Below are 19,329 nucleotides of genomic sequence, written 5' to 3' on the forward strand. Positions count from 1 at the left end.
AGATTCACGTTCCCCAGAGAGATTCCGATGGGCCTGATTTGGCACCTGGTGACTTGCGATGGGCAACGTCTATCCCCTGGCTGACACCCCCAACAAGATTGTGCACGGAGGAGAGAGAATTCCCCCCAAAAGTCGGGGGGGGATGGTGAGTGCTCAGTGGTCACAATCAAATGTCCACTGCAAAGCAGCCAGACAGGCCATTGACTAAGATTAAATACCTGAGTTGTGCTGAGCAGGAAGAAATCCATGGGCAAGCACATTAAGTTACAATCCCTGGTGGCCCCGCCCTCTGTATTATTTGATCCCCAGTGGACACATTTTGTATCATAACAAGTCACTGTTGGATGCAAAAGTTGAAATCGGGTGGAAGGCCTTGGTATGAAAAGCAAAACAAAACGTTGATTTCAGACAACAGTGTTCAAACTCACACGGAAAATGTTTCAGACCTTCTTCTTAGGGTCACCATAGGAAAGTCGTGACTTCTTGGAAATTCCGCACTGCTGGGGTCATAGCGCTGAGGTTTCATAGTCCTCACGCTGACTCATTTGCCCCCCACAGAAGCAAGGGGCAGACAGGGGGTCTGGAGAGGTTATCCCACAGTATAAATAAGAAGGCTCGAAGACTCACAGATTCTGACCTGCCCAAGGTCACGCTGTAAGTCTGGAGGAAAGAGGGCAACATCACAGAACCATCACAGTGAGGATGGATGAGCTTTTAAGGATGATCTGCTCTAAGCCCTCATTTTACGAGTGGAGAGGCTGAGAGCCTGCTGAGGTTAAGAGGCTGGCCCCGAGTACCCAGCCGGCCCCTGTACTGTCTGAATCCTTCCCAATCCCTCAGAGCTGGCACATGCTGCTATCTGTCTCACAGACTCTGATGGACACATTTCAATGTGGATCTCATAGAATCACCAGACAGAAATATGTGCTTTTTAGGAATGTCTGTAAAGATTCACTCCCAATTAATTTTCCCAAGGTAAAGGAAGCTTCTTTTTTTTTCTTTTTTTTTTATTAGTTTCTGCTTTATAACAAAGTGAATCAGTCATACATATACATATACATCTGTTCCCACATCCCTTCCCTCATGCATCTCCCTCCCTCCCACCCTCCCCATCCCACCCCTCCAGGCGGTCGCAAAGCACCGAGCTGATCTCCCTGTGCTCTGCGGCTGCTTCCCACTATCTATCTACCTTACATTTGGTAGTGTATATATGTCCATGCCTCTCTTTCACTTTGTCACAGCGTACCCTTCCCCCTCCCCATATCCTCAAGTCCATTCTCAAGTAGGTCTGTGTCTTTATTCCCGTTTTACCCCTAGGTTCTTCATGACATTTTTTTTTTTTTAATTCCGTATATATGTGTTAGCATACGGTATTTGTCTTTCTCTTTCTGACTTACTTCACTCTGTTGAGCTATTTGTAATGAGGTGGATAGACCTAAAGGAAGCTTCTTTGAAGAGTTCCATAGGAGGCAAAATACTCACGGTTTCCCTGAAGAAACATTTCCAGCTGACCTCTCGCTTTGCAGAGAGAAGGCTCTTTGCTGGCTCACCACTGGGCAGACAATTGTCAATTCTGCCTTTGCTTAGGACGCTGACCCCAGGTGCTTTCATGGGGAGATATCAGGGTGTTAAGAATCAATGTGACAACCTGCCTTCGTGCCCCAAGCAAATTCAGGTCTTAGGGGGGCTGCAGTGTATTTTAGGACCAAGAGCACTGAGGTCAGACAGAACAAATTTCAAGTCCTGGCCTCTGCCCCTTACATGCTGTGTGACCTCAGGTGAGTGGCTTAGCCTCTCTGACCCTCTGTTTCTTCATCTGGAGTGGACGATGCCCATCTTAAAGACTAAAATGAGCTAAAACCTATAAAGTGCTTAGCACTAGGCTAGGCTCATAGTAAGGGCTTAATGAATGGCAGCTCTCACGATGAGAGCCAAGATACCTGGACTGGAAACGGACAGAGTCCACTTAGCAAATCCCTGCTTTGAAAGGAAAGGGAACCAGCCTCAAAGGCCATAGTGACTTGCGAAGTAATGACAGAGCCAGGTCAGGAACTCGGCCTCCTGCTTCCCCACCCGGCAATATTAACAATTTAGCACATGGCTGCCTCAGGGTCACCCTGGACAGGCCACACTACCCCCAGTAGGGTGGGTGTCACGACTGGGGGTAGTGATGCTGCCGAGTTTCCCCTTCCTGACCCTTTCCCTCTCTGTCTCCTTTAGGGTTTCTGATTTTAGGGTATGTTTAGTTAAATGATTCCCTGCCCAGGGGGAGGCCAAGAGAAGGGAGAAGAAGCCAACAGCAGCCATCACTTTTTGGGCTTATGGAAGCCTGCCCACATCCTACTGGCCCCAAGGAGACAGCAAGAGCAGACCTTTGCACCAATTTATCTTGGAAATTGTCTTTTCTTCAGGCCAGGGGAGGGGGAAGGAAACCTAAAAGAAAACATCCAGCCACATGCCTGTGAAATAAATCTCTGCCTAAAATCAGTCATCCTTTTTAATAATGAGGGCTGTCATGAGCCTTGGTTTGGTCGGAAATGATGGCCTGTGTAAATATTTGGTCTGTAACTGATTTATGGGTTTGGGAACAAAAATATAAGATTAGTTCCTAATCACAGGGATACAGGAAAATCAGTGGGCCTGGATGCCGGCACAGATCAGGCCTGGAAGGCAGAATTGAGGATGGCTGTCTGGGTGAGCTCAGATGGGGTTGGGGAGGCTGGAGAGGGAGCCGTGGGCTTCTGGATTATTCCGTGGGGCAGAAGCAGTGTTGTCGTGTCCAGGTCAGAAACTGGCCGAGACCAGCAAGATGCCCAGTTTGCAAGTGTGAAACTGGTTGTCCCTGGCCAGCCCTGAAATCAACAACTTGGACAGCTCCAGGTCTGCACAGGCACTGCTGTAAAATGGGAATATATACCGTCAGCTCTTACAGTGGAATTGACAAAGCAATTGGGAATTGGCTTTGAAGTCAGTTAAATCTGTGATCACACTCTGAGCCTTTATTGAGTTGTGTCTTGGGTACATTAGCTGTGGAGAACCCCAGTTACCTTCACTGCAAAATGCGGGTAATAATTGTTCCAAGTCCAATGAGATAAAGTGTACGGAACACAGCGTCTGACCCGCGCATCTCAGTGAGACCAATCTTAATGCTGACATCAGCAGTCCCATGAGTACTAGAACTCAAACCCTGCCCCCGCCCTGGTGGCTGATTTGGGCTCTTACCTTTCCTGCAGGCTAACTACTCCCACAGCCACCCCATGCAACAAATGCCAATGATTAGAAATAAATATATAGGGTGGGTGCCAGCCTGGTGCCCCCCCACCCCCGGCATCAAGGCAAAGTGGGTGCACTGGAAGGCTACCCCTGCCCCCGACTCACTTTCAGGAGGAGCCCCCGAACATTCAGGTGATGAGACAGTGGGCTCACTTGGACTTTCAGACATTCATTTCATTAATTGAACTCTCACTATATGCCAGGCCCCGTACTGGGCCCTGGGGATCCACAAAGAGCAAGTCAGACACGATCCCTGTCTCCCTGTCCTTCTGGTGCTTCCAAATGGGTGGGACAGGTCCACGTTCATCAGATAATTAGAAAAACAGATGTGTATTCCAAAACTGTGGCTGGAGCTTGAAGAAATGTCTAGGATCTATGACAAGACCCAGCTAAACCCAGGAGGGGTGGGGTCAGGATGAAGAAAGGAAAAACACCAAATAAAGTCCAGGTGGCAGGGTGGCAAGCTCTTGGGGTGAGCCAGGTGATGGAAAGTGGGATTCAAGGGTGAAACAAACCAAAGGGCTGGTTTGTTTCAATTTTCTAACCTTCAGGTAAGTCCAGGCCCTACTAGGACAGGGGTGGGCAAGCTGCAGCCCACATTTGGCCCAGGGCCTATTTATATGGATAGCTTTATTGGCACATGCCCTGCCCATTCACTCACCTGTTGTCTGTGACTGAGCTTGCGCTACAAGGGCAGAGTTGAGTAATTGCAACAGAGAGCATAGGGCTTGTGAAGCCAAAGATATTTACTCTCTGGCTGTTTACCGGAAGTTTGCTGACCTCTGCAACTGGAACATCTTTCCTTTCCTCTTCTGATCATTTTTTGTCTCCTGTACTCATCCCGGATCTGAAGCGTGTCTTAGTCGATGGGAGGGGAATGTGTGTATGAGGACAGTTTGCTCTTTCCCGAAATCAAGTCTTAGTAGAAAGTCTGTTGGATATTGAGAGCTGATCTGTTACTGTTACTGTTAAACTAAAGTTTAACCTTAAAAAAAAAATACTATGTATCTGTGCTTAAGACATTTTATGTTTTTCAAGTGCATATTTATATATATATATGCTCATATATAACATATATTTATATATAATGTATTCATTTAATTATATATAATATATAAAGATACAAAAGTATGCATATATGTTTAGTTATATATCATATGTAATATATAAAGATTTAAAAGTATACATATATGTTTAATTATATATCATATATAAAATATAAAAATACAGAGTATAAACATATATGTTTAATTTTGTATAATATATAATATACAAATACATACCATCCATACAATTTATATAATATTATATATAATTAATATTATATAAAAACATAATATTGTATAATTAAACATATATATATGTTTAATTTCTAGGAATCTATAAACTACCACATTTTAATATCTGTCGACTAAATCTGAGATACCAGTTACCAGTTGACTGGTACCAGCCATTTGGGAAACAAAAACCCATCTCAAATTTGATCTTCAGTTTAAAATTTGAAAAAATAATGAAACATCATTGAAATATTAAGTAACAATTGTGCACAGTATTCCATGCCCATACCTCTGTTTTCTAGAGTATTTTTTTTTCATTTCAATAAAACAAAGAGGAGAAATTCAAGCAAAAAATACAGCATGCCATTTAAAGATTACCTTTTATTATTATAGAAGAATACTCCTGTTACTAAGTTCAAAAGCCAAAGGAAAGTCTAAAAGTAACAAAGTACCTACTCTGGAAATCCCGGGCTGTCAACTGCCTCTCCTATAACCTTAGACGTGAGTGTATCCATCTAAGACGGGGGGTCCCTATGACGCACCGACTTAGGAAGCATCTCCCGTCTCTTCCTCTTGCCTTCCTCACGGTGAATTGGCCAGCAAGTCCCGGGAGAGCTGAGTCCCAAATACCTCCTCTCCCTCCACCTCCGTGACTGAGACCTTGGTCCAAGGCGCCACCATCTTTTGCCTGGGGGCCTCCAACAGCCTCCTGTCCGGATCCCCTCATCCCATTCTTGCTTCCACCACGGGTCAACTCTCTACTCACTGGGCAGAGCCATCTCTTAAGAACAGAATCAGAGTGCATCACCTTCCTTTGTAAGCCTCTCCAGCAGGTTCCCATCGCCCTCACAAGCAAACCCCCTCTCCTCACAGTGCCCCCACTGTCTCTCTTCTCCTCCCTCCCTGTGAGGTGACCTGCCCTGGCCTTGACCTTCCCTCACTGACTGGTCCCCTCTCCCTCTAGATCTTTGTAAGGCTGGCTTCTCCTCGACATGCAGGTCTCAGCCTAGATGCCATGTCTCCAGAGAGGCACTACCACCGAGTCACTACATCCTCTGATTCTAATTCTCCATGTTGCTCTTATTATTAACCAGTATTCCCTTATTATTTCATCTGTTTGTCTGTACCCTCACCAGGATACCAGCCCAGGGAAAGTGTGGTTCTTGTCTGCCTCCTTCATTGCTAGAGTCCAGCATGTTTTTCATTAATATATATCTTTTTTTTTTAATTAAAAATTTTTATTTATTTATTTATTTTTGGTTGCATTGGGTCTTCGTTGCTGCGCATGGGCTTTCTCTACTTGCAGCGAGCGGGGGCTACTCTTCGTTGCGGTGCGCGGGCTTCTCATTGCGGTGGCTTCTCTTGTTGCAGAGCACGGGCTCTAGGTGCGCGGGCTTCAGTAGCTGTGGCTCGCAGGCTCTAGAGGGCAGGCTCAGTAGTTGTGGCTCACGGGCTTAGTTGCTCTGCGGCATGTGGGATCTTCGCGGACCAGGGCTCGAACCCATGTCCCCTGCATTGGCAGGTGGATTCTTAACCACTGTGCCACCAGGGAAGTCCTAATATGTATCTTTTAAAGACACAAATGAGGTCATACTGTATACATTGTTTATTTATTTATTATTTTTAATGTTTCTTTATTGTGGTAAAAGTCACATAATATAAAGCATACTATCCTAGCCATATTTAACTGTACAGTTCAGTGGTGCTAAGGACGCCCACATTGCTGTGCTGCTCTCACCATCATCCATCTCCCGAATTTTTCACCTTCCTAAACTGAAACTGTGCCCATTAAACACTAACTCCCCATTCCCCCTCCCCACCCCACCCTCACCTCCCGGCCCCTGGCATCGACCACTGTACGCTCTGACTCTATGAATTTGGCTATTCTAGGTATGTCATATAAGTGGAATCAAACAGTAATGATCTGCACCTAATTGTCTACATTGTTTTGCCTTTTCCTTCACTTAATAATAAACATTGGTGTTCTCGCGATCCCGATTCTTTTAAATCCCTACACAGCTCCATCAAATGGAGTTACCATTTAATACCATTTAATGGACCAGCCCCCTATGATGCATGTTTTAGCTATTTCCAGTCTTTTTGCGAAGCAGTTAATTTTACTGTTGGGAGAGGAAGGGTGAAAATCAGAGAGGAGAGAGAGATGGGACGGAGCAGATGCTCTGATAGCAGAACAGTGATCACCTCACCCTGTAATGCCGGGAACAGGGTTGTTTAGAGCAGCAGAGTCCAGAAGAAGTTTCAGTGATGATGGAAATGTGTTGTATCTGCTGTGTCCAACATGGTAGCCAGCAGCCACATGTGACTTTTGGGCATTTAAATTGTGGCAATTTGAGACAGATGAACAGAATTTAAAATTTTATCTTACTGAATTTAAATTTTAGTAGCCACGTGTGTCTATGGCTACTGTATAGAACAACACAGATATAGGCAAACGGCTTTAGTCTTACCACTCAGGGATGTGGCCATTGCCTGACCCTGGATGATTCAGGCCACCATGACTGGGCCACAGGGAGAGAAGGGAGTAGGAAGGCAGAGTGTTCATTATTTAGATGCAAAGGTCAAGAAAGACGCTGTCACTTGAGGGAAAATAAATCCCAAGCAGACTCTGGTTCTTGTCAGGATTTTTGTATTTTATTTTTTGTGTGTGATTAACATCTGTGGACAGGGAGTCCAGAACAGGGATTGGCAAACTTTTTCGGTAAAGGGCCCCTTTGTGGGCCATACAGTCTGTGCTGCAACTAACTCTGCAGTTGTCAAGCTAAAGAATTAACAGACAATGTGTAATGAATGGGCATGGCTGCATTCCAATAAAACTTTATTTACAAGAACAGGCTGAGAGCTGGATTTGGCCCACCTTTGGCCCATAGTTTGTCAGCCTCTGGACTAGAAGAATCTGGCTGGATCTGCCCAGTTCAGACCAGCAGCCGCTTCCAGAGTACAAAAGGAGAACAATGCCCCAGGCATAACTCAGGGTTTCTTACATTTTGCACACCCAGCCAGGGTACAAGGCAGCCTGGATGACCTACTTCCAGTGAAAGATGATTTCTGGTGGGTCACACCTGAATTTGAGATTCCTGCTGTGCTTTGGTGAGATACCCACAGCCATAAAGCAGGTGTGGAACACACTCCTGTTTTCTGGCCAGGTCTGTACGGGTGCAGAAGTGATACACAAGGTGGGGCTGCTGAGAACAGAAGTTGGGCTCCTTTTTATGCCCCGTGGTGTCTAACACAGTGCATTGCACTTAGAGTGTGCTTGGGTGGCCTGTGCTGAATTTGCAACCAAGTGCCATATCATCTCTGTGAGCTTCAGTTTTCCCATCTGTAAAATGGGTATGACCGTAGAACCTTCTCCACAGGGCTGTGGGGAGGATCACATGAGTTACTGTGTGTGCAGGGCTGGTGTCTGGACTGCAGTGAGTGCTCAGGGCATGACACAGATGCACGTGCTGAGCTGTTGATGGCAACATAGAGGCAGATGGTTCTGGAGGGCTCAGAGCTGGTCATCCTCGAGCCGAGCCTTCAAGGATGTGCCAGAGAGAAGATATGATAGGGTTCTAGGAGAGTGAAGGCATGGAGGAGCTGAAGTAGAGCTCATTGGAGGTAAGAAGAGACAAGGAAAACAGAGTTGACATCACGTGCCTTCATGAAGTAGGAAATTGACTGGAAACAATACAGATTCATACCAAGAGGATGGTGCCGGGCCTCACACAGATCCCTTTTATCTCGTGTGATCCGTTCCACACCTTGGTGATAGCCCTCTTTGAAAAACAAGGAGAAAGTCTCAGAATGGGGAAGCAACTTGCCCAAGACCACACAGCTAGCACAGGGGGAGTGGGACCTCCATCCAGGACTGTTTGACTCCCAGGCCTTGATGAGCACATTATTGTATAGTCTGCTGTCCTCATCCACAGAAAACCAGCCTGCACACTTCAGAGGTCCCTTGGAGGTTACTTGGATCACTCCTAAGAGCCACATTTACCCCCAAACCAGATTCCATGACCTGGGAACCATCTTCCTCCCAAGCCAGATCCTGTGTCTTGGGAGCTGGGCTTGGTAGGACAGAGGCAGGTGGTATCTCTTCTCTGGCACCTTAGCAGTGCTGTTCTATACTTTGGGGAAACTCTGCTTTGGTTTTTGCAAGAATCTGTTCCCCAGTCCAGATCTCTGTGTGACTGAGGTGGGAAGGAACCCACATGTGTCTCCTTTAGAGAACCCTTGAATCCTAACTTCTAGTACATGATGAAGATGTCTGGGTCCAGGATCCTGAGCTTTGGGGAAAACCGCCTCCCTGGTGCTGGACTGGGACAGTGTCACATGTAGTTGTGGAGATCTGGGCTCTGGCTTTGGACAAATTGAGTTTGAATCCTGGTGCTCTCTGGACTCAGTTACTTCGTCTGTAAAATGGAACTGCCCATGAGGCTTGGTGATAATATTAACTTGTGCATTCATCCAGAATATAATTTCGGGGGCACTATGTGTCAGGCATTCACATTGGTGAACAAGATTGAGATAGGGCTTATATTCTAGTTCTAGAATATTCTAGAGAGCAAATGAGGGAATTCATACACCAGTAGAATAAGAATTTCATAAAGTAACCAGTCTCAAGTCCATTCCCTAGTGACTACTGTGTCAGAGGCAGTGGGTATTTCTCTTCTTTTAGTGATAAAATTAATCTGAGTGGTGCCAAGGGATTCCCTTCGCATATAATAGGCACTGATGGTGAGAGCCTAGAGGGGTCCTAGAAAGAACACAGTGGAGGGAAAGGGCTGCCTTGAGCAAGCATTCCTCGCTGAGCCTTTTCTCTGGATGCCTTGGAAAATTCTTTTGTAACTGCCCTTCTTCCAGGAAGGTTCACGCCTCCCCTGTCTGGTGTCATCACCCCAGAGATGGGTCAGTGTGGTCCTCAGACCTTCATGTGCTTCTCCCGAGGCAAGAAGTCCAGGGTAAAGAGGAATTCTTTGGTCCTCTTCGTGGATACTTATCCATCTTCTCTTGATCTTGAGTCCTGACCTACTTCCACATGGGACAGACTTTGCCTATAAGGAGCCTCAGTCTGTGTCTAGAGGAAAAGAAATTTCTTGGCAAGGGACACATGTGAGAAGAGCTCCCTAGCTCAGGTGCCAGGTACTCTGTGAGGCATTGAAGTCCATTATTTCATTGGAGCTTCCTACAACCCTGTGAGGTAGAGGCATCATTAGGCATTTTTACAGGTGAGGACATTGATGCTCAGAGAGGTTAAGTGACTTGATGAAGGTCACACAGCTAGGAAGGGGGAGAAATATGCTTCCTGTATCGCTATTATTTTTTATTGCTATTAGTTTTTTCTAATTATAGTAAGATACACATAGCATAAAATTTACCATTTTTATTTTAAATTTTATTGAAGTATAATTGATTTACAATGTTGTGTTTAATTTTTGCTGTATAGCAAAATGACTCAGTTATATATATATATTCTTTTTCATATATTTTTCCATGATGGTTTATCACAGGATATTGAATATAGTTCCCTGTACTATACAGTAGGACCTTGTTGTTTATCCATCCTATAAAATTTACCATTTTCAAGTGTACAATTCAATGGCATTAAGTACATTTATAATCTTGTGCAACTATCACCACTATCCAGTTCTAAAGCTTTTCCATCACCTCAAATGGAAACCCCAGACCCATTAAACAGTCATTTCCCATTCCCCCTTCTGCCCCCAGCCCTGGGCAACCACTAATCTGCTTTTTGTCTCTATAGATTTGCCTATTCTGGATATTTCATATAAATGGAATCGTCATATGTGGCCTTTGCATGTGGTTTTTTTCACTTAGCTCATGTTTTTGAGGTTCACCTACATTGTAGCATGAATCAGTACTTCATAATAGTGAATAATATTCCATTGTCTGGATAGACCACAATTGGTTTATCCATTCATTTTTTGATGGACATGGGAGTTGTTTCCACCTTTTGTTTATTGTGAATGATGCTGCTGTAAACATTGTGTACAGTTTTTGTTTGAACACCTGTTCTCAATTCTTTTAGGTATATATCTAGGAGTAGAATTGCTGGGTCAGATAGTAATTCCACGTTTAACCTGAGGAATGAACCATCAGACTGTTTTCCACAGTGGCTGCAGCACATTCCCACCAGCAATGGAAAAGAGTTCCAATTTCTCCACATCCTCACCACCACTTATTATTTTTTGACTTCTTGATTATGGCCATCTTAGTGGGTGTGAAGTGGCAGCTCATTGTGGTTTTGATTCGCATTTCCCTAATGGCTAGTAATGCTCAACATCTTTTTATGGGCTTGTTGGTCATTTGTATATCTTCTTTGGAGCAATGTCGATTCAAATCTTTTCATTTTTTTTTCTTTGCGGTACACGGGCCTCTCACTGTTGTGGCCTCTCCCGTTGAGGAGCACAGGCTCCGGACGCGCAGGCTCAGCGGCCATGGCTCACGGGCCCAGCCGCTCCGCTGCATGTGGGATCTTCCCGGACCGGGGCACGAACCCGTGTCCCCTGCATCGGCAGGCGGACTCTCAACCACTGTGCCACCAGGGAAGCCCAAATCTTTTAATTTTAATCTCACTTTTTAATTGGGTTGTTTGGGTTTTTTTACTGTTGTTTTAAAAAACTTTTTGTAAGGCATAAGTTTAATTCAGAAGTAAAGTGCACAATTTTTGTGTACAGTTTGATGCATTTTTATTTATCAATCCACCCAGGTGATCGTCACCCAGTCAAAACAGAGGACATGTCCAGCCCCCAGAAGGATTCTGGGTTCTCCTTCCAGTCAGTAACCTCCCCAAAGAAAATCACTCTTCTGGGGTCTCTCACCATAGATTAGTTTTGCCTGTTCTTGAACTCAGTGTAAATGGAATAGTAATGGACTCATACAACATAGAACTGTTTTGTGGCTGGCTTTTTTGGCCCAACACTGTATTTTTGAGACTCAGCCATATTGTAGTATAGCAGTAGTTTCCTCTTTTTCATTGTCATGCAGTAGTCAAATAAATGAGTATACTGCGATGTATTTATCCATACTACTATTGATGGACATTGAGATTTTTCCCAGTGTTTGCCCATATGAATGACATTGGCATGAATATTCTTACACAGGTCATTCTGTGGACATGGGAGGTCATTTTGGTTAAGGACATAATACCCTGGGGTGAAATTGTTGGGTCAGAGCATATGTTCAGTTTCAGTAGATACTGTCAAATTGTTTTTCCAAATGGTTGTACCCATTCACCGTCTCACCAGAATTTCATGAGAATTCTGGTTGCGCTGTATCCTTGCCAACATCTGGTGCTGTCAACTCTATTTTAGCCACTCTGGTGGGACCTATACTAGAATTTACTTGACATTTTTTTTTCAGCCAGTGTCTCTTCCTCCTTCTCCTTTGTTCTTCCTCATCTCCTTCTTCCTCTTTTTCTTTTCCTTCTCCTTCTTTCTTTTCCTTTTCTTCCTCTTCTTTTAATTCTTCTTAGTGTATTTTACATAAGGCTGTATACTGTGAAATAACTGCATGAAATTATGGATTTGGTGTACAAAATCAATATTTCAAATTTCAACTTTTAAAATACAAAAATGGCATCCACGTCTCATCTAAAAGCATTTCATGTTCCTCCACACCTGGGGAAATGCAGCTTCTGTTGTCTGACTGACGCATCAGTACTCCTTTTTTTGCCAGGGCCCCTGTTGATTCTTGCCATGCTCTGGGCATGCTTAAGCCAGAAATGAGGGTTGTTGCCTGTGGCCAAGGACCACAATGGATTCTCAATAAACATCCTCCCAATGTTAGGCTTTTCCAAACCTCCTCCTTCCCCAGGCTCGAGCAGCTGAGCCGAGGGTCCCTAAGTACTCCCCTCACCTCCACCCCTTCTCACCCAAGAACTGGTGTTATTCTTTGGCTTTGAAAGGGTCTTTCCTGGAGACCTCCTCTTGGGTAATCAGATCAGGCCAACTGCAAAGGATTTAAATGGCCCAGTTTGAGAGGGAGGGGCAGCTCACGCAGCTCCGGGGTTAGACCAGCAGGCATTTTTTTCCTGTTTGGGGAAATGGCTACTGGATTAGCACTTTGCTGCCCAGGGTGGTGTGTGAGAATGTGTGTTTGTGCCTGTCCTCCTGCCATGCCTGTGAGGAGCCTGCCTGTTCCCAGCCCTGTCATTTCCTGCCAGTCGGCAGGGCCAGATGCCCCAGACCCCATTAATGCTGTGCTGAGGGGTTTGGCTGGTGAAGGCTTTCAAGTGCAAGGGGACACAACCCCACACTTGAGGAAGCTGAGGGGCCATGTGAGCCAGCGGCTCGGCTTAGCTCAAAATCCAGCAGACTTTGGGGAGAGGAAACGGTGCAAAGCCTAAGCATCAGTCTGGGACTTCCCTTGGCAACCTTTGGGATAAGGCTCTGAGAGGCTAGCTGGCAAATGGGCATTGATCAGGAGGCTTATGAGTACAGAGCTGTCTGCCAGATCCAGACAGAGGTGGCCAGAGGCTGGCGAAAGAAATAAGATGCATCTCCGCCCTCAAGGAGCCCATATTTGAGAATTAACTGGGAAGATGCTGATAAACAGTCCTCCTGACTCACAGATCGAAACTGGGACACAGTCCTTTAGAATTCCCCGCGCCCCCCTGCCCCCAGATGGAGGATGTCAGGTCCTAGCCTGAGCTGGGGTACATGGATGTGGTTGGGAGTCTGTGGACCCGGCATCTGATCTTGGCTCTGCCACTGTGGCGTGCCTGCTTTGTGTTAGGTGCTGGGGATACACATTCTTCCCATGTGTGTGGGGGACACAGGCCATGGGGGAGACAGACATTCAGTAACCACATAAGTAAATGCAGAATTCACATAGTGCTAGGAGCACATGTAGCCTAGAGATCTGACTAGTTCTGAGGATTGGGGACAGTGTGTCTAAGGAAGTGATGCCTAAAGGTGAGCAGGTCTCCACTAACAGGATGGGGAATAGCGCCCCAGGCAGAGGGACAGCATGTGCAAAGGCCCTGAGGTGGATGACAACTTGGTGTGGTCAAGGACCAGGGAGATGACCAGAGTCAGAGCGTGACAAGGTGACGGTAAAGAAGTTGGAGAGAGGGTGTTGAGGGTGCTGTGAAGCTTTTGTAAGCCATGGGAAGGGAGAACAATGGAAAACCTTTGGAAGTTTTTAAGCTGAGGGTGACCTGATACAATGTACCATTTTTAAACATCACTTTAACTGCTGGGTAGAAAATACATTGTAAAGAATTTAAAGTCAGATGGTGTTATTCAGCCATTAAAAGGAATGATGTTTTGATACATGCTACAACATGGATGAACCTCAGAAACATGACGCTAAGTGAAAGAAGCCAGACGCAAAAGGTCACATATTGGATGATTCATTCCATTTATATGAAATACCTGGAATAGACAAATCCTTAGAGACAGAAAACATTAGTGATTGCCAGGGGCTGTAGCCAAGGGGAATGGAGAGTAATGGTTTCATGGGTAGAGGGTTTTCTTTTGGGATGAGGAAAATATTTGGGGTGCTAAATAGAGGTAGTGTTTGCACAGCATTGTGAATACTGAATGCTACTGAGTTGTTCACTTTAAAATGGTTAACTTTATGTGAATTTTACCTCAATACAAAAAAGACAAAGCAAAGGGGAACAAAAGTGGGATTAGGATTTTAACAGACAGCAGCAGCAGTAGCTTAGGTGAGGGAGGAAGGTGGCTTGGTCCAGACCTGTGGGCTGGAGATGGCAAGTAACGAACCAATGCGAAGAGGTGAGAATTCTCAGGATCCTTGTCGTTCAAATATGCTATGCAAGTCAGGAAGGTTGGAAGAACTTTTCTAGAGGCCAACATTGGACTAGGCCTTTGCTGTCCCTGGTAAAACAAGCACATTTTCCTAGGCCCAGTTTGTGGTCCAGCCTGCCATGTCAGAGAGCCCTTCCAGAAAGCGGCATGTCCACCCAGTGCTGATACAGCCCCAGAGGATGGAGCTGCCCGTGCCAGTGTTTCATTTTGCTGCTTTCCCCAGAATTGGCCCCATTTCCAGAAAAATACATTTATGTAATAGATATCTAATATCCTGTGAAGATCATGGAGAGGATGTTCTTTTTAACTGCATCTACAGGATATACTGAAAAATATCCACTAAATTTTAGTCACAGTCACAGTCACCAGACACAGTCGATTGTGTCTGTTTTCCCCTCCAAGCATGTCTGGGTAATGAGCACAGATGGTAAAGGTGAATCCTACATCCTGTCTACAAAGACTTCCTTGGTGGGTGGGAAGCGATAGAGAATTTCCTTCCGCTTTCTCGGATTAAATAGCCATTCATCCTCCCACTTTCTCTTCTTCCTGTCCTCTCTTCCTCCCTTCTTTCTATCCATCTTTCCATCCTACCATCCCCTCCTCCTTCACTACATCCATCCATCCATCACCCTTTCATCCTTTGACCTTTTCACCCTTCCATCCATCCATCCATTCTTCCATCCATCCTCCCCTTCCCCATCCTTCCATCTTCTCATTCTCTCTTTCATTCTATCCATTTGCCCTCCCATTCTTTCATCTTCTCATCCTCTCTGTCCTTCATTCATTCCATCCTTCCACTTTTCACCTTTTTCCCCTCTATCCACCCACCCATCCATCCATCCATCCATCCATCCATCTGTCCAACTAACATTTATTTATACACACCCCTTCTCTGCTCCCTCTGTGGCCATGAGTGAAGCAGCATTGAGCTACTGTTACACCTGTGCTGGGTTAGACTTGCTTCTTTTTATTTTATTTTATTTAAAAAAACTTTATTGAAGTATAGTTGATTTACAGTGTTGTGTTATTTTCTGCTGTACAGCAAAGTGAATCAGTTACACATATACATACGTCCACTCTTTTTTAGATTCCTTTCCCATTTAGGTCATTACAGAGTATTGAGAAGAGTTCCCTGTGCTCTACAGTAGGTCCTTATTCGTGGTCTGTTTTACATATAGACTTGGTTCTTCTTGTACAAGGGACCTGGCCTCATCACTTAGTGGCCCGGTGTCTCAAGGCTGCCATCTGTGTTTGGGAGATCATCATGGTACCTGTTGCTGCAGGGTTTGACTGCATCCTCTTCATCTGCCAAGGGTCGTGGTGGGTTGAGGGAGCTGCTGGATGTTTCAGGTGAAAAACATGGCTTGGCTTCAGTTTTTGGCTTCTTCAAGGTTAAGCCCCTGCTCTACAGACAGCCACTTTAACCTGGTCCTAGTGACGTTCACATCAGGTCACCTGAACCCTCATTCTGTGCTGGGCCCCGTGCCAAGCACGTGATCCCGTAGCATCGTCATCCATCCTTCTTAGGTAGGTGCTGTGGTTTCCCCCATCGTCCAGGTGAGGACACTGAGGCACGAATAGGTGAGATCACTTTCCTGAGGTCACAGTCAGGACCCAGGCTCCAGACTCCCTGACCCCAAAGCCTGCAAGTGTAACTCCTACATTGCACTCCCTCTGTGTAGACGCCTTTGTGACTCTCCACCACTGGACGCTCGTGTGGAATGAAATGCCGCCACCCCCGCTGCCTGCTCTTCTGCAGCCACGGTTCGGTTCGGGGTGAGCCGGCCAGCGCGTGCTGCTCTAGCAGGAGGCGCCTTCCTGGGCCTTGCGGCAGACCCCCGCGGGGACGAGGAGCAGGGCTGCCCGCGCAGGCGCTGCGGGGGGCAACTCTGCAGGCACACTTGAACTCCTTAAAGCTGAGGGGCAGCAGACCTCCTGGAGAGGGTGACTTTTAGGCTGCCTGTGTGGGAGGCTTCTAGTCTTAAATGAACACCCCTTCCTGGGCCCTGCATCCGGATCTGTGAACATTTGCGAGGCAGGTTTGCTTTGGCCACAAGAGGGCGCCCAACTCCTGGCCACACCTGAACACTGGGGCACTGGGGGAGTTGGGGGTTGGGGGGAAGGCGGTGAGGTTAATTTTGGACCAAACTCTCTTCAACTGATCACCTAAACTCCTGGGGAAGGGGAGAAATGTTTCAGAACCAGCCCGAGAGGTACATTCTATTCAGCTGGGGCCAAGCTAGAGGCTGAGAGCTCCAACAACAAAAACCACAGGTTCCGACCCTCAGGGAGCTCACAGTCAGGCCTGGAAGATGGAGAATTAAAATGCAGCGTTATGAGTGGCCGTCTTCATCCAGATCGATCATTTAATGAACATTTCGTGAGCACCTACTGTGTGCCAGGCTCCGTGCTGGTTACCAAAGATGGAGAAACGAACAATACAGAGTCACTGGCCTCAAAGACCCTCAGTCCACTTGGGAGACAGAGCCTAAAAGAACAAATTTGGAAAATATAGGGAAGTGCAGCCACAGAGGTATATAGAGGATATTTTAGGAGGGTGGAGGAGGAACACCAACCCAAGCTAGGAGGAAAGGGGGAGGATCAGGGAAGGCTTCCTGTAGGAAGAACACTCAACCCTGGTTGGGATGGACTGGGGTGTCAAGGAAGGCTTCCTGGAGGAGAGGACACCAGAGTTTTAAAAATCATATGGGGCCTTGACCCGACAAAGAAGGGGAGGGTTTCCCAGGCCGTGGGAAGAGGATAAGGCAAGGGTTGGAGGTGAGAAGCAGCACAAAATATGTGGCTGGAGCCCAGTGGGAGGGAGCCGGAGAGGGTGGCAGGACCAGATGGAGGTGGGGAGTGGTTACTGGGGGCCACGCTAAGGAGATTGGGTCCCCCTGCTCTCACTGTGTGTGCTTAGGGATACATTTCCCTCTCTTCTTTTTTCCGTCTCCCTTTCAGAGCCAAGAAGAAAAGCAAGCCGTTGAACCTCAAGATCCACAGCAGCGTGGGCAGCTGTGAGAATATCCCCTCCCAGCAGCGCTCCCCGCTGCTGTCCGAGCGCTCGCTCCGCTCCTTCTTCGTGGGACACGCGACCTTCCTGCCCTCCACCCCTCCCGTCCACTCCGAGGCCAACTTCTCCTCAAGTAAGTGCCCAGCAGCTGCACCTGCTGCCCTCCGCGCCCGGGGCGCGCCCTCTTCTTTTCCTTCCGCGAAAATACTCGGGAAATGCGCGTGGAACACGCCTCATCCGCGGTCCTCCTGCCGCCTCCACCTGCAGCACTTATGCCCCTGGGGATGGTTTCGGAGAGAAGGGGGCATCATTGGGAGGCTGTTGTCATTGGTCCCATGTGCCTCCTCTTTTTAGGCCTGCAGGTGTGTAGGGATGACAGCGGGAAGCAAGCATGCAGGGCATTAAAGGAAACATCAGCCTTTTTCTCTCCTCTGCTTCTCAGCAGTCTGGTCACAGGGTTTTTCCTGGCCACTGTGGATAAGGCATCTCTGATTCAATTTCGTAATTTTCTCCCCCACCGCGGGTCAATGCGCATAACCTTTACATCTCAAAGATGGATTTGGGTTCAAACTGGGCTGAGCATGGCCTGGAGTGGCTTACATTCTGCTCCCATGAATTTTGCAACAAAGTGGTTATTCCTGGGAGAGGAAATGGAACTTTCTGGTGATCAAGAGCTGAGGTCTCAGAAGGCGTTTAATCTTCTCTGCCTAGAGGCCCCTTTTGCTGAACGGGCACAGATGTGGTCAGAGGGGAGCCCCTGAAAAAAGCCCAACCAGTCCGCCAGCCAAGACAAAACTTTATTGCCTGGGAACTCAGGAAGAGGAGGGTGTGCTAGAATTTGTAGGAAATAACCCCTTGCCCTTAATACAGCCAGACTGTGTCCACATGTTGATGCTCTGATAAATGATAAGTGATGTTTACTGAGCACCAGTATGTGCTACTCACCCACATGTGTGACATCATTTAGTTCTTGCAATAATCATTGGTACAGATGGATTATTCCCATTGTATAGATGAAGAAACTGAGGCCCAGGGACATCAAAGAATTGCCTAAAGTCACACAGCTATGGAGTAGTTGAGTCAGGATTTGAATCTGATTCTTTCTCACTGCAGAGTATACAAGCTTATCTATCATGCCTGATTTGATAACCAAGTTCCTCAAATATCCAGTGGGATACCTGTCTCTAAATGTGGGGTTCTATTCTTTACCTTTACATAAGGGTTTTAAAACTATTTTTAGGGAGGCCATGGGCCCTTTAAGAACTGGATGCAATCTATTAATTTTCTCCCTGGAAAACTGCACACGTAACATCCAACACAAATGTCCAGTGTCAAGACTGTTGGGTTCAGAACCTCTGCCTTAGCCCAGCTGGATGGTTGACCCGGGGCAGAACTGTGAACTCAGTTTACAAGCCACAGATGTGTCTCATGAGTCCACTGCAGGAATCAGTGGAGGGTCTGGTACCAGAAGAGACTTGTGTGGACATCAGTTAGGATAAGTTCCAGAGCCTGGCTTATCTCAGTGCCCAGAGGGTAGAGGCCCTGAATCAAGCAAACTAAAATAGCACTCACGACACACGTCAGCACCAGAAGGCCAATTTATCAATTTGTCAAGAGAAATCACTGTCAGAGAGACTAGAAACACTCCATGACGGTGGGTGGACCTGCGTGGCAGTCAGAGGGCTGTGTGGTGAGCCTGGACGAGAAAAAAGGGGATGACGTATCCGATCGATGTGTAACGACAGCAGGGTGGGGCAGGGTGTCATGGCCCTGGAGGGAGCTGCCTGGGTTCCAGTCCCAGCTCTGTTACTTTTGAGCAGTGTGCGAACCTCGAGCAAGTCAAGAGCCTCTCTGAGCCTCAGTTTCCTTAATCTGTAAAATGGGGATAACAATAGCTTCACGTCATAGATGGTTGTGAAGATTAGATCAGCTCATATTTGTCAAGTTGTCTGCACAGTAGTTGGCA

The 19,329-nt window shown here is 46.5% G+C and overlaps 1 protein-coding gene across 1 annotated transcript in view; it reads left to right on the forward strand.

Moving 5' to 3' along the window:
• The window catches only part of KSR2 (kinase suppressor of ras 2), a gene marked incomplete at its 5' end in the record, with an annotated part of 403,988 nt that overhangs the window by 220,285 nt on the left and 164,374 nt on the right, over positions 1-19,329 (forward strand). Inside the window, one exon of the mRNA XM_082640816.1 lies at positions 17,312-17,496. Coding sequence (XP_082496942.1) covers positions 17,312-17,496 — 185 coding nt within the window. The remainder of the gene's footprint in view (positions 1-17,311; positions 17,497-19,329) is intronic.

The sequence above is a fragment of the Mesoplodon mirus genome (assembly GCF_964341445.2).
Source record: "Mesoplodon mirus genome assembly, chromosome: 13".
Taxonomy (NCBI): Eukaryota; Metazoa; Chordata; class Mammalia; order Artiodactyla; family Ziphiidae; genus Mesoplodon; species Mesoplodon mirus.